This window comes from Gorilla gorilla, chromosome 6 (genome assembly GCF_029281585.2).
Source record: "Gorilla gorilla gorilla isolate KB3781 chromosome 6, NHGRI_mGorGor1-v2.1_pri, whole genome shotgun sequence".
Classification (NCBI taxonomy): Eukaryota; Metazoa; Chordata; class Mammalia; order Primates; family Hominidae; genus Gorilla; species Gorilla gorilla.
Window position 1 is genome coordinate 49,142,675 of NC_073230.2, and position 26,882 is coordinate 49,169,556.

Consider the following 26,882-nt stretch of genomic DNA (forward strand, 5'->3'; position numbering starts at 1 on the left):
AGTACTAGTAAACCATTTCCCTGGATTACAAAATATAAGAATAAACAAAGTAACAGACCAAAAATAATTAAAACAACTAAACAAAATAGAAGTACCAATCTTTTGGGTAAAGACCTGATTTGATTTATTCTCTTATGAGCTTTGTTTTGTTTTTTGTTTGTTTGTTTTTCGTTTTGTTTTGGGTTTTTTTTTTAGATGACATTTGGGTTTATTTTCAGCTTTGTAATCAGGGCAGCAAAGTTTGACCTCAACTTTTAATTCATAATTTTGACAGGCTGTTGCCTTGAATCAGACGTTTAAAACTCTCAGAGTGTATTTGGTAAATCTGAAAATATGCACAGATATGATTTTATTGTTTGACGTCTTCACTTCACAAAACCCTAGACCCAAATCTAAATTGGGTTTTTACTTTCTCTTCTTGTCTTCCCTCCCATTGTGTCTGATTCTTCCCCGTTTCTCTGTTCCCTGCCCCCCACCCTCTTCTTTCAGGAACAGCCCGAAGGAACAACCCTTGTCAAGGAGGAAGGGGACAAAGATGAAAGCAAACAGGAGCCTGAAGTCATCTATGAGACAAACTGCCACTGGGAAGGCTGCGCGAGGGAGTTCGACACCCAAGAGCAGCTTGTGCACGTAAGTGGATGGTATTCAGGAACCGGGCTTTACAGCTCTGTGACACTTTACAGGGAGGTCAGCCTCTCTGACCCTGAGCTGAGTCAAGTTTCTTAGGAGCCGCATTGCGAACTGGAGAGGGCTTTATGACTTTCTGAGAATAAAGAAAACTCGGAGCCACGGTGCTTGACCTGTTCAGTCAGCTAAAGCTGAGTGTAAAATTCAATAAAGTCTTCAATAGAGAGTGTAATGACTCTGATCCTGTAAGCCAGAAAACACTATTTTGAGTTAGTGACTTTGATGGTTATTGAGTAATAGTAAGCTGGACATGAATTATGATTAACCTTTTAAACAAGTTTGATTCCCCTTCCAAGACCCGGTAACAATGGAAAAAATGTGGAGATGAGGGATTTCTTTTTTCCTCTCCCAAACTCTCAAAGCCTAAGGAAGCTCCCATTCTTTTAAGCTGCAGTTAGTACTCTATATGAGCTAGGTAGCATAATTTCTTGGTTTGAGGCCAGCCCTTGTGGGGTTAGTAGTTTCATGGAAAAAGTTGTATCTGTTTTAAATGTATTTAGTGATGGATGTTTTGGAAACTGCAGCATGGTCAGATTGAGAAACACACCTCCTCTTCCAAACCAGGTTCAGAAATTTTTACACACTCTCCTGCATATCATTTCAAAAAATGCAGTGTGCACAAAGCCTTCTCCCCACCCCATGCCTGATTTGTGATACTCCCTTCCCAGTGCTTCACTGTTCTTGGCACTTTCTTGAAGGCCAGTGGAGTTTTCCCTGGCAAATGGGACCAGGAGTGGCTGACGTGGAGGGCATTTAGATGATCGAGAATAAAAAGATGCAGGTGCTACAACTCCTGGCAGAAGCACAGGGTCTTTTTGAGGCATTAAGTGTGGCAGTTTTTTAAACTTTTAGTATGAAAAATTGGACAAAGTAGCATTTGTTGAGATTCCCCTCCTCCTGCTCTCTCTCTTTTTCTCTTTCTCTCTCCACTTTCTCTTTCGTGGTACATTCTTTTTTTTACAGTAACTGTATTTTTAGGCAATTCATGTTTCTTGATAACCCTCCTCCATTTAGATTAAACACTAAAATTATGAAGTCCCTCTTACATCCCACACGTTTCATAGGCAGTGTGAACTTTTAATGTGTGTCTCTTGCAACTCGGCGCATCCCATGTAATGTATTCCACGCATTGCAGTTACATTATAGTGTTAAGCACACAGGTTGCCAGATTTTGAGCTCTGTTCTATACAGAATGTTTTGAGGATTTTACATGACATCGCCGGGGTCCCTCCCCTCCACTTCTTTTTAAATCATGTCTCCTGGTAATTGTATGGGAAGAATTATAGATTTCTGAGCACAGAAAAAAAAAAGTCAAATGTTTTTAATTAAGGTATATTTCCAGAATTTTTCCATGAACTTAATTCGATTCTTTCTCTTTAATTTAATGCAAGTGTTATTTTTAAGCCAAGCCTGACTTAATGGCCGTTTATTCTTGCTGACTGTTTTAATGGAAATCACAAAAACATTGGAATATCAAAGGGGAGAAAAGTTTGGAATTTTTGTTTTATTATGGGGAAATACTCCCAAAGAGTAGCATATGCTATGTGTATCCTTAGTGATATAATGAATGACCAACAAACATGAAGAGAATTGTTTGTGTAAAAGCTGCCATCATAGAACAGATGTTGGCAGGGTGTCTTGGTTTTTAAAATATCCTGAAGGTGACAGTCTCATGGTGCCGTTTTGGAGGATAAGTCATTGTAGTTTGCAAGGAATGTTGGATACTGGTTCAGTCATTACCAAATCAGGAATGAAATAAGAGCTTATTCTAAGTCTACATTTAAAATGAATTGTGCTCCTCATAAGAGGCAGGGTTTGAAGTAATATTTTTTGGAGTGCGGTAGTAGCTTAACCCTTTCACAACCTAAATACGGTAATGTGAAAGCTTTTAAAAGATGGTGAAATTGCAGGTATTTGAATTTAATTTCAGTGGCCAATGGTCTCGATGTTTTAATAGAGATATCTGAGTAGTTTTAAAGGAAGGCTGCTTAAAACTACCAACTAAATGACCACCATATTGTCTGTTTTATCGAAACGGTCTTTAAAAAATATGAATGCGCACATATACAGTGGACTATTTTAATTTCAGATAACCAGAAGAAATTCATGTCAGGATTAGAAGAAAATCTAATATATTACCTTTATGATATTAATTTTAGTCTGAGACAAATTATATGAGTAAATAAACTTAATTAAATGAATTAAGAATTATAATTTACAACAACATAAATAAGAATACTAGTTTATGTCACTTATTTTCCACCTTTTTACTTACTGTCTGAGGTGCAGGAACCCCAAGTTTGCATGTTTAAATTGATTCTACATTGCATGACATGCGCGTACTTTCTTACCCATGAGTATATCTGGCAGCAGTAATGGTGGCCTGTTATAGAATAGGTAGGTGCTTTGTATTATGTTGATTGAAGGAATAGCTACTTCAAGTCCACCTAATTACTTTGGTGGTAGAATAAATACCAGTTGCAAAAACTACTTTTTTACAGAGGGAAGCATTAACAGTTTCCATTCCTGTGACTTTCCTTGGAGAGAGGACATTTGTGAATTAGTTGAATTTTCATGCCACATACAACCAAGAGGCAAGGTGTTAAACCATTCTGATGCTCTGCCTTATTTATAGCCGTGACCCATTCTTTTTCCCCCTCTTACAGTTAATAGAAAGATTCATGATTCTTCATGGTTGTCTACCTAGTGTCTGACAGTCCCGACTGCCTGCTAAAGCAAGTCACTATCTATAATTGATATCCTTCCGGGGAATAGGGTGCTGGCTGCAATTGAAGGGCTTTGCTGAAAGCTCTTAAATCCTGACAAGTTCTCCCCTTGTTCTGGTTCAGTCGTTGAGCTGCACGGTTGGAATTCCGGAGTTATTTGAACTTGAGACATGTGTTTCACATTAGCAAATCACAAAGTTGAAGAAGAGAATTAGAAACTTGGCTGACTTTGCCCGCCAGGTAGTCTCATTTCCACTGTAATGCACTCCATGTACTCTTGAAAAGATTACCTCGTTCATTACTATCTGAACAGATGAGCTAAATATTAGCCTTTCCTTTCTCTTCTCCTTTATTTCAAGCCCCTCTTCTTCACCAATTATGTGTTTATTCTAGGTTTGCTGCTGGGTCTTTATCACAGGGATGTTTAATTAATTTCTCTTTCCAGCAATATAATTACAACTGGGCTTAGTTACTCTCAAGCTGGTATTAAATTTGTCATAAATTTACTTCTGTGACCAGAAGCTAAGAAGATAGGTGTGTATTTTTGTTAGCTTTGTTCTTGTACTTCATCCCTTTCTTGGTGTCAGTTAAAACTGAAGGAAACAAAAAAGCAAGAGGAGTATATAGAAAGAAAATTAATTCCAAGTACATTGAAGACTGAATTTATTATTGATTTGCCAAGATGCAAGTATTTTCTCTTGCCATTTGAAAGGCACACATTCTAACATCTCAAAATGAGTTGAAAGTCCATATTTTTCTTCAATTTTAAATTAACCAGACCTTTTTTTTTGTTGCGCATTATATTATAAAAGACGTGAATCATAACGTGAATAACGTGAATCTGAGAGTTGTAGTGTATCCACTCTCAAAGTGTCGTTTGGTTTTGCTTTCTGTTTATGCTATTTGGTTTGTGCTGATGTTATTTGGTTTAGCTTGTGTTTATTATGTAAAACAGCTCAGCCCAACTTCTTCCAAGGAGGAAGGATGCTTTCTGTCTACACGGAGATCCATTTCCCTCTTGTTTTAATTTTGTCCAAGAAGTAAGTTCCATCTTTGGGTCTTTGATGTTTGAGGTGTCTGAAATATGCACAGCCTGCAGCACACGTTAGTCTCAGGTTCTCTGAAACCTGCACACTTTGGTTGTGCATGACATTGTATATACCAACTATGTTTTGAGAGGCTTTCTAAGAGGAGGAATAGGAATAAACATAAAGAACTTCCATCTCAGTGTGGAGTCATTACTGCTGAGCGGCTGGTTATGCTTGAAAACATCAGTGCTGAGATCGAAAGAATAATAGTATCATCACCATACTTCATGTCCACCTGTTTGCTGTAACTCTGCAACTCTTCACCCTCAATTTCAACAATCCAACCCCCTATTTCTGTGTAAGAAATAACACATGTAATATTCTCCCCAGGGGTCTTTAAAAAGTCAGATGATTTTAAAAGTTTTATTCCCCAGCCCAATCCCCAGCAGCATAACCCTGCAGGGCCCTTGGCAATCGCACTGGGGGATGTTGTCTTCTACCTGTGGGGCAGAACCGCAGAGAAAGTGAGATGTATTTCTGTTAGCACCCAGCTTCAACTGGGTGGCGTTCAAATCTCTGTAATCCTCCATTTGTCTCCTTGAAGCATAGTGTCAAAAATTCATCTTTTTGTAGAGTGATTAACCACCTACTTGGATTTTAAAATGCTTTCATATGCTGCGAATTTTGATCTCTAAAAGCATGCTGAAGTTTCCTTTATCAGAAGAATACAGTCATAATCACCTTTGCTGCCATTTGGAAACAAATTCTATACATCAGCAGCATGAAAGTGAGGGGCTTTCTTTTCAATATAGAGATTTAGATATAAAGAAAGCACATCTAATTTGTGAAGAATTGATGTGTCTGTAGAAACACAAGGAAGAGTTAGGATGTGAAGACATTCTTTTCACATTAATACCGTGATCCTAAATTTGCATTTTAAATGTTTCCCATATAATTTCGATCCCTTTGCTAAAGTTGCATTGTCTATCCTTACCTAAGAGAAAATTGAGTTTAAGATGCGATAGGGGTCTCAGATATGAGGCAGAAATTAGTTTTGTGTGCACATAAAACATAAAACGAATGAGTGGAGATTTTGATCTTATTTTCCCTACATGGAGTTGCTAGTTAATTCGGTTACTCTAATTATTTGGAAACACGGCATATAAAATATAGACTAAGAACTACAAACTTCAAAGCCATCTTTTGACAGTTTTGCCTTAAGGGTCACGTTCTCTTTAAAGTTGCTGACTAAATTGCACCTGCAGAAATTGTTCCCATAAAGAGACACTCAGGAGATCAGATTGATTGCGAGGGTGTGTGAGGGCTGTGTGGTCCACCAGCCAGAGCCCCCCAGGCCCAGCTAGGATTCTGAGTGACAGCCCCATCTCTGCCCTGACTCTTGGGATGACCTCCTTAGAACCATTTGACCCCTTAGAACGTTATTTTCTCACTTATCATACTGTGAAACAGCCGTGAAAATAAACGCTGTCCCCAATGTCCAAGGCCAAGCAGAGATCACATGCAGTAGGTCTAATGAGAAACAGACAGAGGGTCTCGAAGAGGTCACTCCGTCTCTCATTGTTTTATGTGTGTGTTTCGCTGGGTTGAGTGGGGGAGGAGAATGCGGTGGCACTGTTGGTTTCTGTGGCTTATTTTATATTAATTGTTGCTAAACTGGGATGTACGCTAGACTGAAGCCAAGAGACTTCCTTTTTCTTCCGCATTGTGTGTCTGCTGAATAAGACCTGGCCAAGACATCTTGCCTCGTTCAACCTTGGTTTTAGTCAAAGAAAGCAAAAAGTTTGAATTGGATAGTCCTTAGGACAGGGATGGTAAACAGATTCTCCCTCAAGTGCCAGCTTGCTGGCTGGCAGCCACCGGGAGTGCTGTGCAGAGTCCCCCTCCCCTTTCAGCCTGGGAGGGAGTTTGGGGTGGGCTGGGAGTAGCGGGGGGCTGTGAACAGTTATGGGTGACTGCCCCCAGGTGGAGTTTAAGAGGCGGCCATGTATTAGTTACCTTCTTAATTCATTCATCCGTTGTATACTCCCTGAAATATTTCATCAAAATCTTCCTCCGAGTAACGGTTTCTGACATCTGGGGAACATTTTCCGATTGAAAGCTTTTTAGCTGGTTCTCAATGATACTTTAGGTGAGATTCTAGATTCTGCCAATAATTAGTGCCCTGGAATATTCTGTATGGATCCACTCCAGACAGGTGGGAATGGTGGTCACTTTGGGCTGGGCTGCATACCTCATTTGAATATGCTTGCCTATAGCAGATGTTGCTGGCATAATGTATTCTCCTGTTTATTAGGAAAAGTACAAGCCAACATTAGTGGATCAGCCATTTGCTCAACAGCTCTTGATGAGATGTGCAGAGCCCTGGCAGGTGCTACATGGGCTGGGGACAGCCCATGTGGTACCCACAGCCCCAGCTTTGTGGTGGGCACATGATTTACACCCTCAAAGACTGGACAGTCTAACTGGGAGGAGGAGATAAGGAAACATAAAAGCATAGTGAACAACAAGAGGCGAAACATAAAGAAGCCATAATTGTGTATTGCGACGCTATGGGCTGAGAGAGGGAGGAGTACAGAGGAATACTGGAAAAGACTCCTAGGAAACAGGTGGAAAATATGGTTAGGGTCAAAGTAAATCATGCAGGTAAACTTTTGAGGCCTGATGAAATGATGATGGTGATGATGATGATGATGATGGTGATGATGATGATGATTTGAGAAGAATTAGCACCTGATTTGAAGGAATAATTTTGTTTCCCATCATTACCCAGTGGCAGTACAATGTGAATGTGTTTCAAAGCAGACGGACCTGGGTTCACGGCCTGCTCTGCTCCCAAGGAAAATAGTGACTTTTACCACATAAAACGGTGAGGGAATTAGCTTAAAAAGTTATACTCAATAAAATGTTAGTGATTCTGCTTATAAGAGAGAAAAATGTCAAGATATTTAGAGGCTGCTGTGTCCATGCATGTCACGTATAAAAGCAGGGGTTAGGTTAATATTCAGGCAGTGTTGGGGTTGGTATGTCAGCATGAAATTAGTAATTGCAGAAAGATGTCGATAGGCCCCCAGTTCATGAAACACTGCAAGAGAAGAACTGGAGGGACCTCTGGGTTCATTTCTTCCATTGCAGGTTCTTCCTTGTGCTTTTCTGCAGTGTGGAGATTCCATCTCTCCTGTTCATGTGTCCTGACATCCTTCTGGAAATTTTCTTCAGTGGTTACACCAAACCAAGGTTTCTCCACTGTAGCACATAGGGGCAGATCATTCTCTGGCGTTGGGGGTTGTCCTGGGCATTGTAGGGTGTTGAGCAGCATCCCAGGCCTCTCCCCACGAGATGCCAGTTCTTTATAGTGGGATGCTGTCCTGCGCATTCCCTCCCTTGTCATGACAACCAAAACTGTTTCCAGACATTGTCAGATGTCCCTGGGAGACAGTATTGCCCCCAGTTCTGCCCTAAATATTTCCTCTTGCCGCATAGTATGGAGAAAGAAAAACACATGTAAGAAAAACAAAAAAAATAATTGTGATTAAAGAAAAAGTTTCTCCTGTTTAAATGCACTTTAGAATGTTCAGATTAGAAATAAGAGATGATCTCATTAAAATGTCTCTAGTAAGAAGCTACTTAAATATACCTATGTGTGGGGTGTGTGTGTGTGTGTGTGTGTGTGTGTGTGTGTGTAAACTGGCAGAGCTTAATTTAAAAACCACATTTGCTAAGGTTAGGCTCACAGTAGTTCTCAGTAAGGCCCATAACCAGCCAAGCCCGTTTTCTTGGTGGAGAAACTCCATCACTATTTTTTTTTTTCAGGCCTAGGGAAGTCACACAGACTCCAACTTCTGAGATCATAGCAAGCAGAGTTGGAGATCAGGCTCTTGCTTTGACATAAAACAGAGCTCCGGGAACAGAAAGCAGTTTTCTAATGCGAGGACTTTTTTTTTAAGATTTGGGGATATTTAGGCTTCTCTGGGATTAGCCAAATACTACCATGGAGGCATTTTTATTTTTTCTAGAACAATTAATGTTGCAAGAGAAGAGAACTGTAAATGGGATATCCTCAAGAGACAATGTGTAAGCCAAGGCCTTAAACTTAAACCAACTCCACCCGACCCCACCCAGTTACCAGTAAAACCAGCATTAATCAGTGAGTGGGGGATGGGAAGAACACCAGATAATGTGTTGGAGATCTGTCTTTCATTCCTACATCTGCCGGAAACTGTTTCTGAATTTAAGTAAGTCACCCTGCCTCATCTGTAAAGTGGAGATAATAATATCCATTCTAGGTTCTTCACTGGGTTTTTTAATTTGTTTTTTGTTTATGAGGATAGAATGAGATCCTATAATGGAAGTACTTTGTAAACTCAAAAGCTTTATTCAAACATAAGGAAAAATCCATAGCAAGTAGTACTAATAAACTCACTCAACTGAAGAATGAAGAGATTAAGTGCACTTTTATGAACATTTAAAAATAGTCATAAGTATACCATTGATTCAGTTGCACAGGCTCACCTATGCAGGCTGCTGTTAATCTTACCTGTTTACTCATCTGCTGTTGATCCGTCATCACCACCTGGTGGCCACTACAGAAATTGCAGGCATAGCATCTAGAAGAAAACGCTTCATGCATATCCGATCTAGGGTGCTGGGGTTGGGGGCTATCCCTTTGAGTAAGGGGAGCATACAGGGCAGGCTGTTATGAGTACTATCGATGTACAAGCAGGACAGTGGGAAAATGAGTAAGGTGAAGGCACAGAAGAAGGAATGAAAGATATATCTCATGGAGATTGGATATGAGCATGGTATGGAATAAACTGGTGCATGTAAACACAGAAAGACCATTGCAGAAAGGCATTGGGGATTCTATGTGGAGAAGACAGCAGGAAGAAGTTAATGGGTACACAAAGTATGGGAAAATTTTATCTATGATTATAGCTAATATAATAAAAGGCTGAGGTTTTTGGCATCTCTTTGAATTAGAAATATAATTACAAATGATTTGTTTTATGCTTTTTGGTTGAAGAGTGGTATGATAAGTAATGCAGTTAGAGCAGAACCAAAGTATGTCTGGAAGGCAGAAGGGTAGTGGGTAGTAAGAGTAAAGAGCCGAGTAGCACCATGTCATGGGAGATGTGATTGCTAGACCAGGAGTCTGACTTTTATTCCAGATGAAGTAAGGATAATTAAATGCTTTTGATGAGAGGAATGGCTTGAGCCAGCATCAGCTTTAGAAAGATGGGGCTGAGCTTTGCAAAACCTGGGAAGTTGCAAGTACAGTGTATTAAAGAGGGCAAGGGTAGACTGGGGTAGGGCCAGAAGTGAGACTCTGCAGTGGAAGTTATTTGAAATTATTTTTTAAAATTTGGGAGGATAGTTTGGAGATGTTTTACGAGTACGGTTTGAGCAGCTGATGTGGATGTTCTGCATGATATCCAGAGAGAAGTCAGAAGCTTCAGGGCTGCTGGCTGAGCGCTGGGAGGAGATGTTACCCATGGAACCCCTGTGTCTTGCCTGTGTGGCATCAGGCTCTTTACCAAAGGGTACTAAGATTCTGCTATCTTTCTTTAAAAGAGGATTATCAGGGTTGTTGGGATAATTATCTCTGATAGTTTATGGGAGATACCTACTACAGTGCTAGTCAAGTTTTTAGAGCCAGTTAGCTTTTATTGTGATTGTCATCATTTTTCCTTTGTCATTATTTTGCTTTGTGCAAAATAAGATGTGCCAGGCCAAGTGAGTGGCACATGCCTATAATCCCAGCACTTTGGGAGGCCGTGTTGGGAGGATCACTTGAACTCAGGAGTTCAAGACCATCCTGGGCAACATAGCAAGACCCTATCTCTACAAAATAACAATAATAATAATAATTTAGCCGAACATGGTGAGGCACACCTGTAGTCCCAGCTACTTGAGAGGCTGAGGTGGCTGCAATGACCTATGATTGCACCACTGTACTCCAGCCTGGGCAACAGAGTGAGACTGTCTCAAAAAAAAAACAAAACGTGTGTCTTATTTTCTAGTTATGAATATATAATCCTGTGGCACACAGGCATCACCTGGCAAATAGTTCCATACATCTACAGTGGCCACTTTTCTTCCAATCAGGGCAGGATTGTTTTGGACAAATACAGAGAATGAATATTCAAAGCATTAGGTCTGGTGGGCTTAGACAAATAAAATAGACAGGTAGGTCAACCACATTTTATTTCTAAGTGGTGATTCAGATGAATGGGATGTAGTTCCTGATCTGTTTGGCAGGAATGAAAATGTCTTTCTAATCAGGAAAACAAAATTGCACCAGCTGTCTTCTGTTAGATTCACAGGACTCTCTCCGGTCAACCATGTCTCTAACATAACTGGCCCAATCTTATCTCGGCTGCTCTACCTGCCTAAAGGGACATGGTGTTTCTTTAGGCTCTCCCTTGTGCTTCAGCACATGTGACCTGTCCCAAGGACCTCTCTAGGACAGGCGGGACAGCCCAGTTCGTGAAGAGGAGGTCTTCCTGGTGGCCTTTCCTGGGGGCAGGGAGAGTTCGCACAGGTTCCTCTGGTGCAGGTTGTACCACAAGATAAAGCAGTCAAGCTGCAAGTGAAACACAGCCCTCACTGTATTCCTCCTTGTGTTTAGCAGAGATAAACTTCACTGGAATCTCAGTACTGAGCCATTTGGCTTCTGGCTGTAGCTGTAATTGATAAAATGCAGATTTTTTTTTTCTTGATCAGGAGGGGATTATTCTTGTTATCAGTCCAGAGCATCTTATTTTAAGATGAAAAGCCTTTACGGAATTACGGATGCCAGCACTTGTACAAAGCTTTTTGGCGATTGACAACTCAAAGAGAAAGTATGATTTATTAGCCTATAATGGCTAACCCTGAGCAATGGTCTAGGTTCTTCTGATTTGTGAAATTGCTTAATGTGAACTGCCTTTTTATGCTACACAAGCCCCAGGTTACTCAAGTAAATGTAGTGTCTACATTACATGAAATATCACAGGAGAGAGAAAAAGAAAAGGGAGGGGGGAGAGGAGCAAGGTGGATTCTAAAATCCATCTTGGTGGTGCCTTTTACAGTAGTTTGGCTGATAAGCCAGCAGAGGAAAGATTAATAACGAGGCTTGTCGCTATCAGTCCCTGCTTGTCGATTCTCTGTAACAGGGCTGTCTGTTCAGCATGGAAATTATTGATTAAATAAAAATTGCTATTAGATTGTGACGTGATCCATAATCACAAACAATGGTGGACATTCCTTTCTTAGATCCTCGGCCATGCATCAAGTTGTTTCTTTTTTCCCCTGGCCGTAATTTATATTGCACTGACACTTGGGCTCATTAGGTTTATCCTTTCTGCTCAGAGGCACGAGCGGTGAGGACCAGCAGGAAGTCGGGGAGGAAGAGAGGAGAGATGATGGCCCCGGCCAGGGATCTGGCCAGTGTACTCACTGGGCTAGCATAAACATGTTGCAGTAAAATACATATCACATAGCAGTTACCATTTTGTCCATTTTGAAGTTTGCAGTTCTGTGTGGCATTGAGCACAGTCACAATGTAGTGTAACCACCAACACTGTCCACTTCCCGGACATTTTGATCACCCCACAAGGCAGCTCTGTATGCATGAAGCGGTTACCTCCCATTCCCCCTCCCCGCCAGCCCCTGAAAACCACCAACCTGCCTTCTGTCTCTATGGATTTGTTTATTCTGGATATTTCTTATAAATGAAATCATACAAAATGTGACCTTTTGTATGATTTCTGCCTTTTTTGCACTTACCATGTTTTCAAAGTGCATTGATGCTGTGGCAGGTATCAGTGCTTTATTCTTTTTTATGGCTGAATAATATTCTCTTGGATGGCTGGCTATACCACACTTTGTTTATCCATGCATCCGTTGATGGATATTTGAGTTTCTACTTTCTGGCTATTGTGTTACTGTGAACATTCATTTACAAGTTCATGCTTGAACACCTGTTTTCAGTTCTTTTGGGTATATCCCTAGAAGTGGGATTGCTGGGCCATATGGTGATTCTCTTTGCTTTATTTGAGAAACTGCTAAAGCTATGGCAGGGTTTAAGCTGTAGGCTCTGCCTTTTTTAGGTGGTCTCACCTTTAACTTCATTCTGCTTCCCTCAGTACCACCCCTTCTTGCCTGAGTGCTGCCTAAGCTCCTCTGGGCCGGGGACTCAGTCTGGCTGTGGAGTGCTCTATGACACTGCTATCTGTGGGTACACAGGCATTACCCAGCAAATAGCTCCATACATCTACAGTGGCCACATCTACAGTGGCCACATTTCCCCTAAACAAAGTGGGACTGAATAGTCAAAGCATTAGGCTAGGTGGGCTCAGACAAATAAAATAGAGTGTTAGATTGACCACATTTTATTTCTAAATGGTGATTCAGAGGAATGGGGTGTAGGTTCTGTTCTGTTCTGTAGGAATGAACATAATCCTCTTTTAGTAGCTGGTTTGTGTGTCCTCCTTCCTGGACATTATTGCTGTGGTCCTTCCTAATTGTGGAATCTTAAAAATGACCTAACCAACTACAAGGAGCTCTAGAAAGGCTAAAAAACATATTGAAGGCCACTAAACTCATTAGTGAGTGGTTTGCTACTGATTAATCAGTTCCCTCATACACAAATCATATTGTTTTAATGGCTGCTTGGTGCATATAAGGAAGGTTTGGCCTTTAGATGTTCTTAACTATTAAATGTATGCATTTTATTATCTCACACTTCACCCCAACAAAGACAGTTCCCTTCCCCTGTCCACTTCACTCAAGTTGCCTCAAGTTTGATATTTTCCCACATATTTATGGCCAGTTAGATACCATTGAAAGCGAATATAACACTTCATCAGAAACTTCGGACTCTTTGATCAAAACACAGGTGAAAATCACATGCTCATCTATAACTGAATATTTCCACTCAGGCTAAAACCCATGAAGTCATCCAGAAGAGGCATCTGTCTATTGATGTGGTCAGGTGTGCTATTGATTATCCTAAACTTAAAGCTGGAAGCAACACTTGGAAGAAGCATAACTTCTTAACTTGAACCTCCAAGCTCCCAGTGCACTCCCCTACCCAGCCCTGTGTTATTTACCAGTCCCACTTTAAGCCGCAGCCTCACATGGAGAGAGGCAGAGATGAGGCTTCTCCAGAGGGAAACAGCTCTCAGGGCAGCCTCTGGAGCATCGTGCAGGCACAGGAGCAGGTGCCCAGGAGCAGCTCCGAGTGTCAATCCTGGCTTCCCTGGGGGCCTTGTTGAATAGCAAGAGACTTTGGAGAAAGTGCTGCAAGTCAGTTGAGGATCATTCCAGAAAGCCACTGTAAGCATTCATGGATTATCTAAGAAAGAAAAGACCAAGTTTGAAGAATATAGATCTCAATGGAATTCTTTGATAAAGTTAGATACATACAAAAGATTGAAAGAAAGTAAATATGTGGAAATAAGAAAGAACTAGTGACATAGACTTACCTGAACATATCCAGTCCACTGGGGCTACTGTGGGTCCTGATGGCCACAGAGAGGATGCTGTGGGATCCAGGAATGGGGAGGCACATCCCTTGGAATGAATGGTTTACAATCAACGAATGGCAGTGAAAGCAAGCAGCTCACTTCCTCGTTTGCTCATCTTCTGTGTTGGTCCAAGTGAATGTTCATTTGTTCATTTTGTTATTTGTTTGGAACAAGAACTGAGAGGACAGCGATGACGCCGATGAGACCCGTCCTCCTGGGGCTTCCCATTGGGAACAGAGACAGCAGGAAAAGGAAGCATGCGTGCCCAGCTGACACAAGAGTAAGATCGTTGATTGGTAAGGGAGTCAGAGGCCAGTTGAGTGGCAACGTCAGGACTGCAATTTCTTACAAATGGCACGATGAGCCAATATCGGAAATTTTTGATCAATTACAAAAAAAAAAAAAAAAAAGAACAATTTGCTGGGGGAGATAGAAAGTGGTGACTATCGTTCTGTACTTTCAAAGGGGACAAGAAAATGAATTCTGAAAGTTCCAAGGGGAGGGTCAAGTCAATTCTAGAGAAAACTCTATTTTTATTATCATAAACGTGTTGTCCTGTTATAAGATAAAATGGTGATCATTGATACCCTCTGGGTTCACCAAGAAAACTGTCACACTAGACCAGGCTGATATTTTCTTTCACAATATCATTAAACTGGTTATTCAGGAAAATACAGTAAATATGATTGACGGGACTTCAGCAAAACCTTTAATAAGAAACTATGGCCAAGGCAGAGGAAGATGGTTGTGTTAAACAGCAGTTAGGAGATGTAGTTGTTGGGTGGATGATAAGGGCATGGCTTGGCACCAGTCAAGGGAGCTGTTTCTAGAATCATGCTGCTGGGCTGGGCTCCCAGCCCTGGTCTGCATAACAATTTGGTGTACCTGTTTCCAAGATGAAGTTGTGGAGTGCAATTATCATCAGAGTTGTTTGTGAGGAATGTTTATATCCAGTTAGTGACTGAATCAGGATCCTCAGAGATCTTGAAAAATAAAAAACATGAAATAGCTCTAAGGAGATTAAAAATTATGATAACAACATAGGGCCTTTAATCAACTATAAGTTCACTATTACAAGACAAAGATAGTTTCCACCAAGCCTAGCTAATGTGATTCTCAACTATAGAAATAGAGGTATGTTATTAGAATTATACTCAAAGTATCTCTGGAAAAGAGCACCTTAGTCTGGCACTCCACTTTCTAAAGATACACTGATGTATAGGCATTGGATCAGGTAGAGAAAGAACCAGACTTGCCTCGTGTAGAGTGGTTGACAGAACCAGATAAGAAGGTGTGGTTTGCGCCTATAGTCCCAGCTACTTGGGAGGCTGAGGCTGGAGGATTACCTGAGCCTAGGAGTTCAAGGCTGCAGTCAGCACTTGTAAATAGCCACTATGCTCCAACCTGTGCAACATAGGGAGACTCCATCTCTGAAAAAATAAAGAATAACCAAGGAAGAGAAGTTTTGCAAGTTGAAGGTGGGCAGAAAGTGCCAAGGGACATGATAACTGCTTTCAAATATTTGCTGGTGGTTGGCTGTCCTGTGGGAGCTGCATCCAGCTTGTCCTCAATGTATGGATCAAAGGTCCAATGCATGGAAACCATAGGGAGACAGATTTAGGCTTGGTATAAGGAAAACCGAATTGTCCTCTGAGACCTGTCCAAAATGTTTACTCAGGGAAAAGGGAGCTCCTGTACTGCAATGTGAGGTTGTTTAAATTGTACACCATGGGTGTGGGGTATTATAGAGGTAATACAGAGCATCCAGTGGGTTGCTGGACTAGATTTACTTAGTCCCACTCGAACCTGAGTGAAATTCTTTATACTGCAGAAGTTTCTTGCAAGCCAGTTACATGCCTATATTTAAAGCAGGGACTCATTTTCATTTGTTCTCAACAAAGAACAATATCATCTCAGTTTTATAACACTCCAGCAGTTTTTCCTCTGCATCTAGGTCAAGACTTTCCCTTCTTTATTTTAATCTTTTTTATTATAAAACATATTACTACTTAGTAAAACAAACTAGGCTGACATACTGTTTGAAAGGGTGAACCTCTGAGTTCCTCAGGTAACTGACATGGGGTAAGAATGTGGGTACTGTGAGGCCTCAGTTTTTCCTTGTATACCAGAGCCACCTCTATTGTGAAAACTTCTTAGATTTTTTTAGTTTTTCTCACTTTATTTTGATGTAACCATTCCTGCTATGGGTATTACATATGAAAATTCCCATATAATTTTCTTTAGAAATTAGTCTTGTGCTGTGATTGCTTTTGTATCACATACATTTTATTCTGAGATCCTTTGAGATAAAAACATTAGTGCCGAGCTTATTGAGTGGTAAATAATCAAGTACTTTGAGAATACCAGGAAAGGCGTTTTTTCCCTCAATAAGTACTTCTCTTTCTCTTGGGTTTGCACTGTGGAAATGTGTGCCCTAACTCTTAACCTGAAGGATATAAAACTTGGTGTGATCATTGAGTTTTTAAAATCACTTTTTTAAAACTGCAGTCCTTAGCAGAGTGCATCTCAATCTTGTTTTTATTTCAAGCACATAAGAGATGACATAAGAACTTTTAACTTGGCTGAGCTCTTTCTCATTCTGTCTGTTGCGTAGCAATATCTTGCTGTTGGGTTCTTCTTTCTTCCTTCTTTTTTTTTTTAAAAAAATATTTCCTCCTTAGCATCATTATCTTGGTAATTCACTTCACTCTATTCCCGTGTTCTGGGTGGAGCTAAGATATCTTTGGTGGTGTTGGTCAACTGGCCCTTCATTTTCCTTCTCTCCTTCGTGAATTTCGAGTTAAGAATTAACGTTTCCTTTTGAGCGATTGTTGGCTCTAAGCTGAGGCTGAGCTAAAAACACCTGGGAGAGCCTCACCTGCTGCCTGTGGAACCCAGCCACATTTCTGTAGCCTGGGAAATGACCCAACCCTGTTATCACTTCCACTTCCTGATGCGTTTATTGTCAGGAACTCCTGAAATGTATTAAGAAATTTAGAAACTAAGAAATGAATAAAAAGAACCAAATAGAAATGAACTGGTCTTTAAGTCCTAAGAAAGTGCTCTGTGAAATGCACTTACCAGGGCCTCCCTGGCAATTCCTGTTAGGGATCCTGTAAGTGTCAGAAATGTCTCCCCTGAGAAACTTGGGCTCTACCTGGCTGGGTCACTTAAAGTTATCCATGTTTCCCTGGAATAGCACATTCCTGACTTGGGAATAAACCTGACTGACCCTAGCCCCCAAAATTAGGAGTTGTAATCCTTGTCAGAGCCTTTTGGGCCTGTCCCCTGATAGGATATCTGTAGCCTCATACACATGCAGGTTCACACACTGTATATCTCAGTATTTAGAAGCTGTAAGCCAAGCTCACAAACTGATAAATGAATGAAATGTTTCATACTTTGTCTAATACACCTGTATTGTGACTAGGGAGGGCAGGTTTCATAGAGAATTCTTGGACCCCTCAGAGTTATCTGCCAGCACGTGGTGGCCCAGGGACAGTTGTCTCCCAGCCCACCCTCTTCTCCTCCCACTCTTGGAGATGCCTGTTCCTGAGCCTCACCCCAGAGCTGAGGAATAATTCCTGTGCATACAGAGATCTGAGAACCACTGCCCCCACTAACTCTGCATTGAGGGAAGCACCAGGCAGCCTGTGCCCCACTGGAGCCTGAAGTCTGGCAGACAACAGACAGCCTTGTTCTGGGCAATGTTGCCCTTCGAGCTCGGGTATCCCTTATACTTTTTTAAGTACAGGGGGATCCATATTCTAGTTTAGAATTTGTTCCCTGTGTCATTTGCTAAACTTATTTTATCTTTTGAGGGATGATATATTCAAATTAGGGATAAGCGGCAAAGCAACAAGATCCTTTATGGTAGAAACATGCATTTGGTTGGTTCTAAGAGTTGTAACATCATTTCGCTTATGGAGACCATGCTGAACTTGGGACTATAACTAGGGAATAATGTGAGATACCCATCCCTCACGCCCTGAAAACAGCCTCGTCCCTCTCCCCTTCCTCAACTCCTCTCACTAACTAGTGTCCTCCAGAGGACTCCAGGGGGGACCCTGTCTTTGGTCTTTAGAACTCGAGAGGAACAAAACAAGGAAAGAGAAATTGAACAGGAAGCTAGAGAGATAGTAAAATAATATCCTTTGTCTTCATCCGCTTCCCTCCCTTCCCACGTCGGGCAGTGGTTAATGCTGCAGCAGAGCCCAGTGGGTGGGTGTCTGAACAGTGGACAGGAGACCTGGGGAGGCGAGCACCTGGGCTGTATTCTAGGGAGCAGGTATCAGCTGCTCCCTGCCAAGGGTACAAAAGGCAGCACCGTGTTCACTCAATGGACCCCAAAATTTAGAGGAGGTCTATCCAGACATGGCTCTGAATCAGTGTGTGTGTGTGTGTGTGTGTGTGTGTGTGTGTATGTGAATTCAGGATAAAAAATGTTTTTTAGCAGTTAAGCACTTTGCACCACATCCATCCACCTATCCATCCATCCATTCTTAAATTTTGACGTTCTAAAATATGGCAAACATTATAGTCACATACAGTAGAGAGCCCTTAAAGAGACCACGCTCACCAAAGCATTCAATAAGGGGAACATAATGAGGCTTACTAAAGCAACAGGGAAACGGTAAGGTTCAGATAACTATTTTTTTAAAACCCAAATCCATAATTCCTTCAAAAGCAGTTAAAACCAAAGGCAACTTTTATTAAAATATTAATATTTTAAAATATTTTTGTCTTCATGTATTTCTTAAAATTGAGTCTGTACTCCGTGTGTTGTTTCTGTGAGTTTCTATTTTGTGTCTTGCTTTCATCATATGTATGTGCCATCATCACTGAATCATTGTTTGTAATTTACGGTTTTTCTCACCACTCTTTTTGCCATCAGAAATAATAAACCTCTTTGTGTAAAATTCTTTGTTCCTAATTTGGATTGTTCCTTTCAGATAGAATTTTTAAAACCAAATAACTGAGTTAAACAGATGAATTTTAGAATGATTTGAACTAAATTTAAAAGAATATACCATTCGGATTTTGCCTGGAATGTTACTAAAGCCTTGAATTGAAAAGAATATCATTATCTAAAATCCAGTTTCCTGGCCCAGCACGGTGGTTTATGCCTGGAATCCCAACATTTTGGGAGACCCAGGTGGGTGCATTGCTTGAGCCCAGGACTTCAAGACCAGCCTGGCAACATAGTGAGACCCTGTCTCTATTTTAAATAATTTTCCTTTAAATTCAGTTTCCCCAGATAATAATGGAGTATATATTTTTTTCATTTTCTGAGCTTTCTACCTTGATTTACCTCATATTTCATTTCTGGCCTATTCCTAGGCAGGAAGTTTTTTTCTGTATGCATTTTTCCTTTCCTGGTCATTGCTTTTAATAGCAAAGGTATACTGGGTTTTTGTTTCTTTTTATTTTATGTGCAATCAACTTATTGAATACTCTTGATGTTTCCTCATGCCTCTGTATTTTATGTCTTGGGTTTTCCAATAATACACTCCTGTGATCTGTAAGTAAGAATAATTTTATCTTCTTAAATATATATATATTTATCTAAAATATCAGATACATATTTCATTTACGTCTCATTGCATTGGATAGATTTCTTGGCATTGTGTTAGATAATTGTGTTGGTTGTATAACATCAGTTTTGTATCTGGTATTAAAGGGAATAATGCCTTTGGGGTTCAACCTTTATTATTCTCTTTCCTGTTCAGTTAACATAGATAATGTTTGGGCATGTGAATGAAGTGCCCTTCTTTCTCCTCCTAAATTTTCTAAGACTTTTATCTCAAGTGATTGCAGTTACTTTACGGACTGTTTGCCACATAGAGATTACTGTGTGGTATGATATATTTCTATGTCTTAAATCATCTTTGCATCCCTTGAGTGTGCCAGGTGAGTTACTCTTTTGATATGTTGCTAGATACAGGTTTCCTGTTTATTTATAAGTTTCACATTGTTATGACTGAGATTTATATCTTTGTTTCTTTTTTTGTGCTGCTTTGATACCAGAGACATGGCTAGATGTACAAAAATATATATTCTACGTCCTATCTATCATTTCCCTCTCTTGAGTGCCTTACGTAGCATAATAATTTGCTCCTGGAATTTCTGAAATAACATTCTGGTAAAGCTGTTTGGATCTACAGCCTTTTGAGAATAAAATCCTTTAATAATGATTTTTAAAATTTCTTTTTATGACTTGGGTCATATTTGAATGAATGAGTTATTTCTATTTTCTCCAGAAGAAGCTCAGGTTTTGATGAGATTTTCAACTTTAATATTATCAAACTGTGGTTATTTAAACTAAATGCCTGCTGTACACTTTATTAAATCACCTTCATTATTTTATTTATCTGTCATTTGTACTTTCACTCATTTGTTTAGTTATTATCAGTGGTTTCTTTTTTATTTGTTTCATTTTTTTTCCAGGAATGAGTTTCTGAAATTAGTTATTTATGCTGCTATGTTAAATTTTAATTGTGTCTTTTAGGAAATATTTTTCTCTAGCATCATTTTCTTGGGCTGAGTTTTGCTTTTCCCTCCATAATTTCTAGTGTGAAATGCTGCTTTCATTTCTTTCTTTCTTTTTAAATAATACATGCACTTCGAGATTATAACATTCACTTTAATTTACCTTTGACTTCCATGAATTTTGACTGTCTTCTTTCTTTTGATATTTCAAAATAGTCTGTAATTATATTCGTGTGATTTATTCAGTCATTAATTGCTTATTCCTCAACAAATGTTTTTGGATCTACTGCTATCAGTCAGACACTGTTCTGGATTCTGGAGATACATCAGTGAATGAAACAGTCAAAGATGCCTGTCCTCATGGTGCTTGCATTCCTGTAACAATACAGGCTCTGAAACTAATATTAGGCAACTAGTGCTTGGTTTGTCACCACGTGTTACATGCCAGGCACTATTCTAAGAGCATGCACTAACTTAATCCACTCAGTAACCTAATGAGGTGGATATTATCATTAGCCTCATTTTCCAGATGATGGAAACAAGTCACTGTGAGTCTGAGCAGCTTGTCTCTTGTCACATTGCCAGTAAGTGGGAGAGCCAAGTTGGCTTCTTACAAACTATGCCAATAAGTATGCTATGATTTCTTATAGCCCCTGGACATGAGATTTTGCTTATTAGTGTTTAAGCTTGTGGTACAATTTTATAATTTTATCTTGATGATAGAGATTTAAATATTTTATTGAGGTTATTTTCATGATGTGATATATATGATATTCTGCGGTCAAGTGAAAATAGATTCTCAGGCAATACTGATTGGTATGTGTCTGTTCTTTCAGCATTCCTAATGATGTTCAAATTCATTTTGTCTTTACTTGTTTCTTTGTGTACGTATTTTATTATAAATTGGTACTGGTATATTAAACCTCAGGTGATTCTGGTTCTAGCCATATTCCTCCTATTTTAACAGGTTTTACTTTATGTTTTGATGCTCTGTTATTTGGTGGAGAAAAGTGTTGCTTTTCTTTAATGGTTATGTTAGAGAACAACTACAGCTGTTGTCGCTATTTAAACTTTTTGTCATAAGTCTAATTTGTTTAATATCAAGATTATTATCACTAATATATTCATCTGTTTATTTTTTAACAATTCTCTATAATTTTTAGTGACTTTCTGATGAGCATTATAGCTGCGTTCATCACCCTCTGAGAAACTTTGCCTTAAAGTGGGTGGCGTTGAGTCATTTATTTTGAATGTGAATTTTTGTGTGCCCTCTCAATTCTTCCCTTTATTTGCACACGTGTGTGTGTGTGCGTGTGTGTCTTGCCATGTTTTCCTTATTTTTACCATGGTCAATTTGAAAGTAAACACAGTGTTTTAAAAATAGTGTTTTTGCTTATACATTTAATGAACACATAATTAAATGCATGATTTCTAATTGTGGAAAAATAAATATCACTCCTTGCCCCCCAAACACACATACATGATTTTGCAAGACAATTTATAATTTAAAAACTTTTTTTACCTTCTGTCTTTTCTTTTCTTTCTGCTTTTATCAATTAATGCAGTAGACTCAGTTATTATTGTAAAATGATTAGTTATTCCATTATTGTCACCCTTGCTTATTATTTTATATGTTTATTTTTATAACAGTCTTCAACTATGTTTCATATTTTGCCCTGTGTGTTAGTTGACTTCAATGCTGGGTTCCCTCATGCAATGGCTTCTTCTTTCCTGAAATATTTTTGTTGCCATCCCTTTGTTCCTTAGTAACAATTCAAGAATTTGGCAGAGAAAATTTTATTTTCTCTTATATGCATTTATTAATAATATTTTCTAAAATGGATTGCAGAACACTAGTTCTGCAGGATGTCGACAAGTATCAGGTGAAAATGAAAGCTAGGATAAATAGAGTTAACCATACCTGGCTGTGAGACTTATCCAAGCCTTTCTTATGCCACTATGTCTTGCAGCTCTTCAAGAGGAGAATATGGTCAGGTTGGCCTCCTAACACCATTGATCATAGAATCCTATTCCTGATTAGTATATGGCAAAATTATGTTAACTTGTGCTTTCCTCTTTGGGAGGATACTTCTGTGTTTGTTTCCCCTTTTTTTTTTAACTTTTTTTTTTTTGTGACGTAGTCTCACACTGTCGCTCAGGCTGGAGTGCAATGGTGTGATCTCGGCTCACTGCAACCTTCACCTCCCACAGTCAAATGATTCTCCTGCCTCAGCCTCCTGCGTAGCTGGGATTACAGACGCTCACCACCACACCCAGCTAATTTTTATATTTTTAGTAGAGACAGGGTTTCACCATGTTAGCCAGGCTGGTCTCAAACTCCTGACCTCATGATTCACCCACCTTGGCCTCCCAAAATGCTGGGATTACAGGCATGAGCCACTGCTCCCGGCCCTCCTCCTTTTTTTTCCTTAAAATGTTTTAATGGTGCCAAATATACCTAGGTCTTATACATGAAGTTCAGGTCTGGTTTATTCCAAGAATGTTTAATTCTGTTGTGACTTAATTTATCTCAGTTTCCTTTATTCCACTTTCTTCTCTCAGGACATGTGTGGGTCCATGATTTGATCTGATTTGGTTTCCTTGGTCTTCAGTCAGCTCCTTGCTGCCTCCACTGTGGGTTTTGTCCTGCTGTTGTGTGTTTAGACTGCTTCCTATCCCCCTCAGCCTTCTAGCCACATGCTTCTCCACTTGAATGCTTTCTTTTTTTATAGTCATCATTGCTTTTTTTATTTGGGAACAGAAAGCAGATATTTCTAATTTTTTTCTGATTGTTTTTCAATTCTTTGTTTACAAGCTCGCTTTTACCAAGTCTTTAGTGGTCCTCCCCCTTGTCCTCAGCAAGAAAAGAATGTTTGTGGACCTCCTATGACTGTGGAGGCTTTTGGCCTGTGTGCAAGGTGTACAAAAATAATCCCATTCCATGTTGGAACATTTCCTATCTCAACTCGCAAATATTTTTAGGTTGTTAAAAATTTGTTTGCTTTTTCTGATTTATTTTACATCGTTTCTAGAGCTTTGAATTAGAATGCATTCGTGTACTAAAAAACCAGCAAGTCGTAAAGTTTATATTGAAAAATCTTCCTCTTTCTTTTGTCCTGGATCTGCCTAATTCTCACTCTACTCTACAAATCAACTACCCTTAATTTCTGCATATTTCTGGAATTCCTTTGTAGATACATAAGCAAACACAGTATACATTTTCTTTCTCCATCCCCTTCTAAGATAGAAAGTTCCCGCCGTGCTTCCTGTGTGTAACACGTTCAACAGGTGAGCGTGCTTGGCTCAGCCTGAACCAGTTCTGTGATTGACGGGCATTCAGCCCTGCAGGACGAAGGTGGGATGTTCTCTCTGCCTGTCTGGGTGAGACATTGCCACTGGTTCTTCTCTAGTTAGTACAGCATGTCATAGTGTGGGTCTCTGGATGTGTGGCTTTCAGTTCCCCTCCTGGTCTGAGGCCCTATCCATGAGGCTGCTGCAGGTGCTCTCTTTTTTTCTGATTCTGTAGAGCCTTGGGGCTCAAAATGTGCTTCATGGGCAGAGAATGGATAGTATGCATTTAGAAACTTTGATGGCATTTTGACATTGCCAAAAAGTGTGGGATTTAAAGGTTCTTTTCACCAAACAGAGGATAGACTCATTTGGATGTTATCAAATTCAAGTTCGCCAAGGAGTGGCCCCCGCTTGTTCTAGTCATGTGTAGCAGGACCACATATCCATCGGCGACAGATGAGAGAGGCCAGAATGGTCGTTCACCACAGAGAGCTTCAGGGCCCCTGATGCAGGGCGTTGGAGATGTGGTGTCTGAAAGGTGTAAAAGAGGAGTGGATGAGGGCAAGAATAACCACCCTGGATGACTTTGACGTACTTGTGGTTTATGGGAAGATGTTTGCCTAATTTTGTGGCCAGTGAAGCCCCAGTAACCCAGAGCCAATGAAAAGCAATAGTATCAATCAGAACCTTTTTCTGTCTTTGTGGACAGTATTGAGTTCTGATTCAGAAGATGTGTCCAAAGGGCCACATTGCATAAGTCAAGACTACGCTGCTCTGTGAGGGTGCAGCAGTCTGTGGGGTGAGTTTTCAGTGCTGCTGTTGTGCATACAGTGATGAAGGCAAGTGTCCTAGGTCACTTTCATTTTTCCCCCGTGTTAATCCAGATGGTCTCATTTTTTTTCTTAATAGTTTTTGCCATCTAAGGTCCAGCATTTATTGATGATAACTTCCTATCATGGCGTAATGTCCTGTGGAAAATGGTATGCTACCCTCTCTTCAACAGGAAATTCCATTCATCTGAATAATCCATTTTTCATACTAAGTGAACTTCCAACTTCTCAAGTCACTTGATACCAAATGTGGAAAACCCTGGACACATTTGAACAAAATCTCAGTGCACGTGCCCATCACACTCCATAGAGGCTGAAAGGCTGTGTGGGGGAAAACACAGAAGATTAAATAGGACATTGAAGTAGGTTGGGGTGAACACTAATATTTTTAGCAGAAGAGAAAGATGCAAAATAATTGCAGGTGTTAGTTTATATTTACATCATAGATTTACATAACACAAAAAAGTGCTTTGATTGTTGATGTCCAAAGTTGATGAATAATTTGGTGAGTAATGTAGAGGTGAAAATATCCATAGCTTGTGCATTAAGTTGGCTGTGGAGTGTAATTTGTACTGAGCCAATGTTAACACCATTCAGAGTCTCTGCCAATAAAATCAAGCACTCTATTGAAATGCTCTAATTTATTATTTTACTTTCTTACTAGGAGTAATGCATTTTGTACTTCATAGTCTGATGAGAGGTGTTAAAAGTTAGAGGTGAAATTTATTTTTGAGGCATTTAAGAAGGGAAAAATTATATAAGTGAGGGCCGTGGAATAGGTCCCATTAATGAATGCATAATTAGCAATTTGTTTGACATATCCTGTGTCCTGCCATGGTGGGAAGCAGTTGTTTGCAGCATATTTTGGGCTTCTTTTGAATGGTTTTTACAGGCTTTCTGGACACTTCAGAAAAGAAGCAGTAAAAGAGCTATTTTTTAAATATGTATAAAGAAAATACAGTGTTCTCTGTCACGTGCTTGGAATTTGAGCCTGTGGTGTGAATACCTTAGAAGAGGTGCCATATATTGATTACTTCAGCCATCTCAGTTTACTTATAAAATAAATGAAGTCAGCCCCTGGCTCCTCTAAGTCCCTAGTGACCATTTCCATCCTTTACCACCTCTTTCCAAGCATTACCTTAGAATGACCTGGTGGAGCCAGCTTAATGACAACATGTGAACCAAAAAGAATTCCTAATTCTTGCCCTTTGCAAAAAATAAATTAAAATTTAAATTAAAAAATTTTAAGTGTGCAGCCGGCATATAGGAGATGTCTTCTGCCCTAGAGCAGAAGCTTCCCTCCTCTGACGTAGAGCAAGAAAACATCAATATTAGAGCTAAATTGAGAAAATCTTTTCAGTGCATCTGGATTGGTGAACGGCTTAACTGCAGCTACAATGAAATATGAGGAAGCAGATTATTGGTTCAAGTTATATATTTATGTTGCACCAAGCACCAGTTCCTGAGCACCTGCTGTGTGGAAGTCAGGGTGAAGGCCTGTGGGGTACCAGGATGAATGTGATACAGTTCCTCTACTCAGGAAGCAGTCCAGAGGGGGTCAAAGCCATGCTCACGCAAAATAAACCCAGCTAGAAAGCAAAGCAGAAGGTATCATTTGAGGGATTTTGATGTGCAGGAGAATTAGGACACACACAACGTCCAGCCAGAACACCAGCTCTTTCTCTCCTTATTTTTAAAATTCTATTACTTGGACACTTTTTTCTTTTGCTCATCTAATCATATGACCACAAAGAGCAATAGTGGGTCTGATACTCAGTATTCTGGAATGATCATTGGCATCTGCCAGAATTGTCGATAGCGTTCACTTTAGTAAAATGTGAACACTGCAAAACTCCTAGGTCCCAGCCATGCCTAGTGTAAAAATGTCAGCCTGCAAAGTTGGTAAAGTCCAGCCACCACATAGTGACTTTTAAGGGTGTTGTAAAATTCTTTCCATAAATAATGTTAAAGAAGAAAAAAAAAAGCTGGACTTCTCAAAATGTCAGGTTTCTTTATCAACCTTCCAACCAATCACTCAGGGATGCCTTTCCTTCCTGGGAGATGGTACCATAGGCTTACATTATATCATGTATGGAAACATCTGGGGGAAAAGCTCAACTCCCATTAAAAAATATATTTTATATAGCCCTGAAAGGAAAACAGTGAACGCCCACACCACTCACAGCTGAGATTATGGGAGTGTCTCTCCCAGCAGCTTTCCCATATGAAGAAATAAAAATCCCAATTCTTCTGCCCATTGTTTTATGGCCACATGGGCTTGCACAGGAAATCAAGGAGGAATTG

The 26,882-nt window shown here is 39.9% G+C and overlaps 1 protein-coding gene across 3 annotated transcripts in view; it reads left to right on the plus strand.

The window, feature by feature from the left end:
- GLI3 (GLI family zinc finger 3) overlaps positions 1 to 26,882 on the plus strand; it is a 276,529-nt gene that overhangs the window by 213,778 nt on the left and 35,869 nt on the right. For all 3 annotated transcript variants that reach the window (XM_063708513.1, XM_063708512.1, XM_055347697.2), the window contains one exon: positions 490 to 630. In XM_063708513.1, the coding sequence (XP_063564583.1) occupies positions 490 to 630 (141 nt within the window). The remainder of the gene's footprint in view (positions 1 to 489; positions 631 to 26,882) is intronic.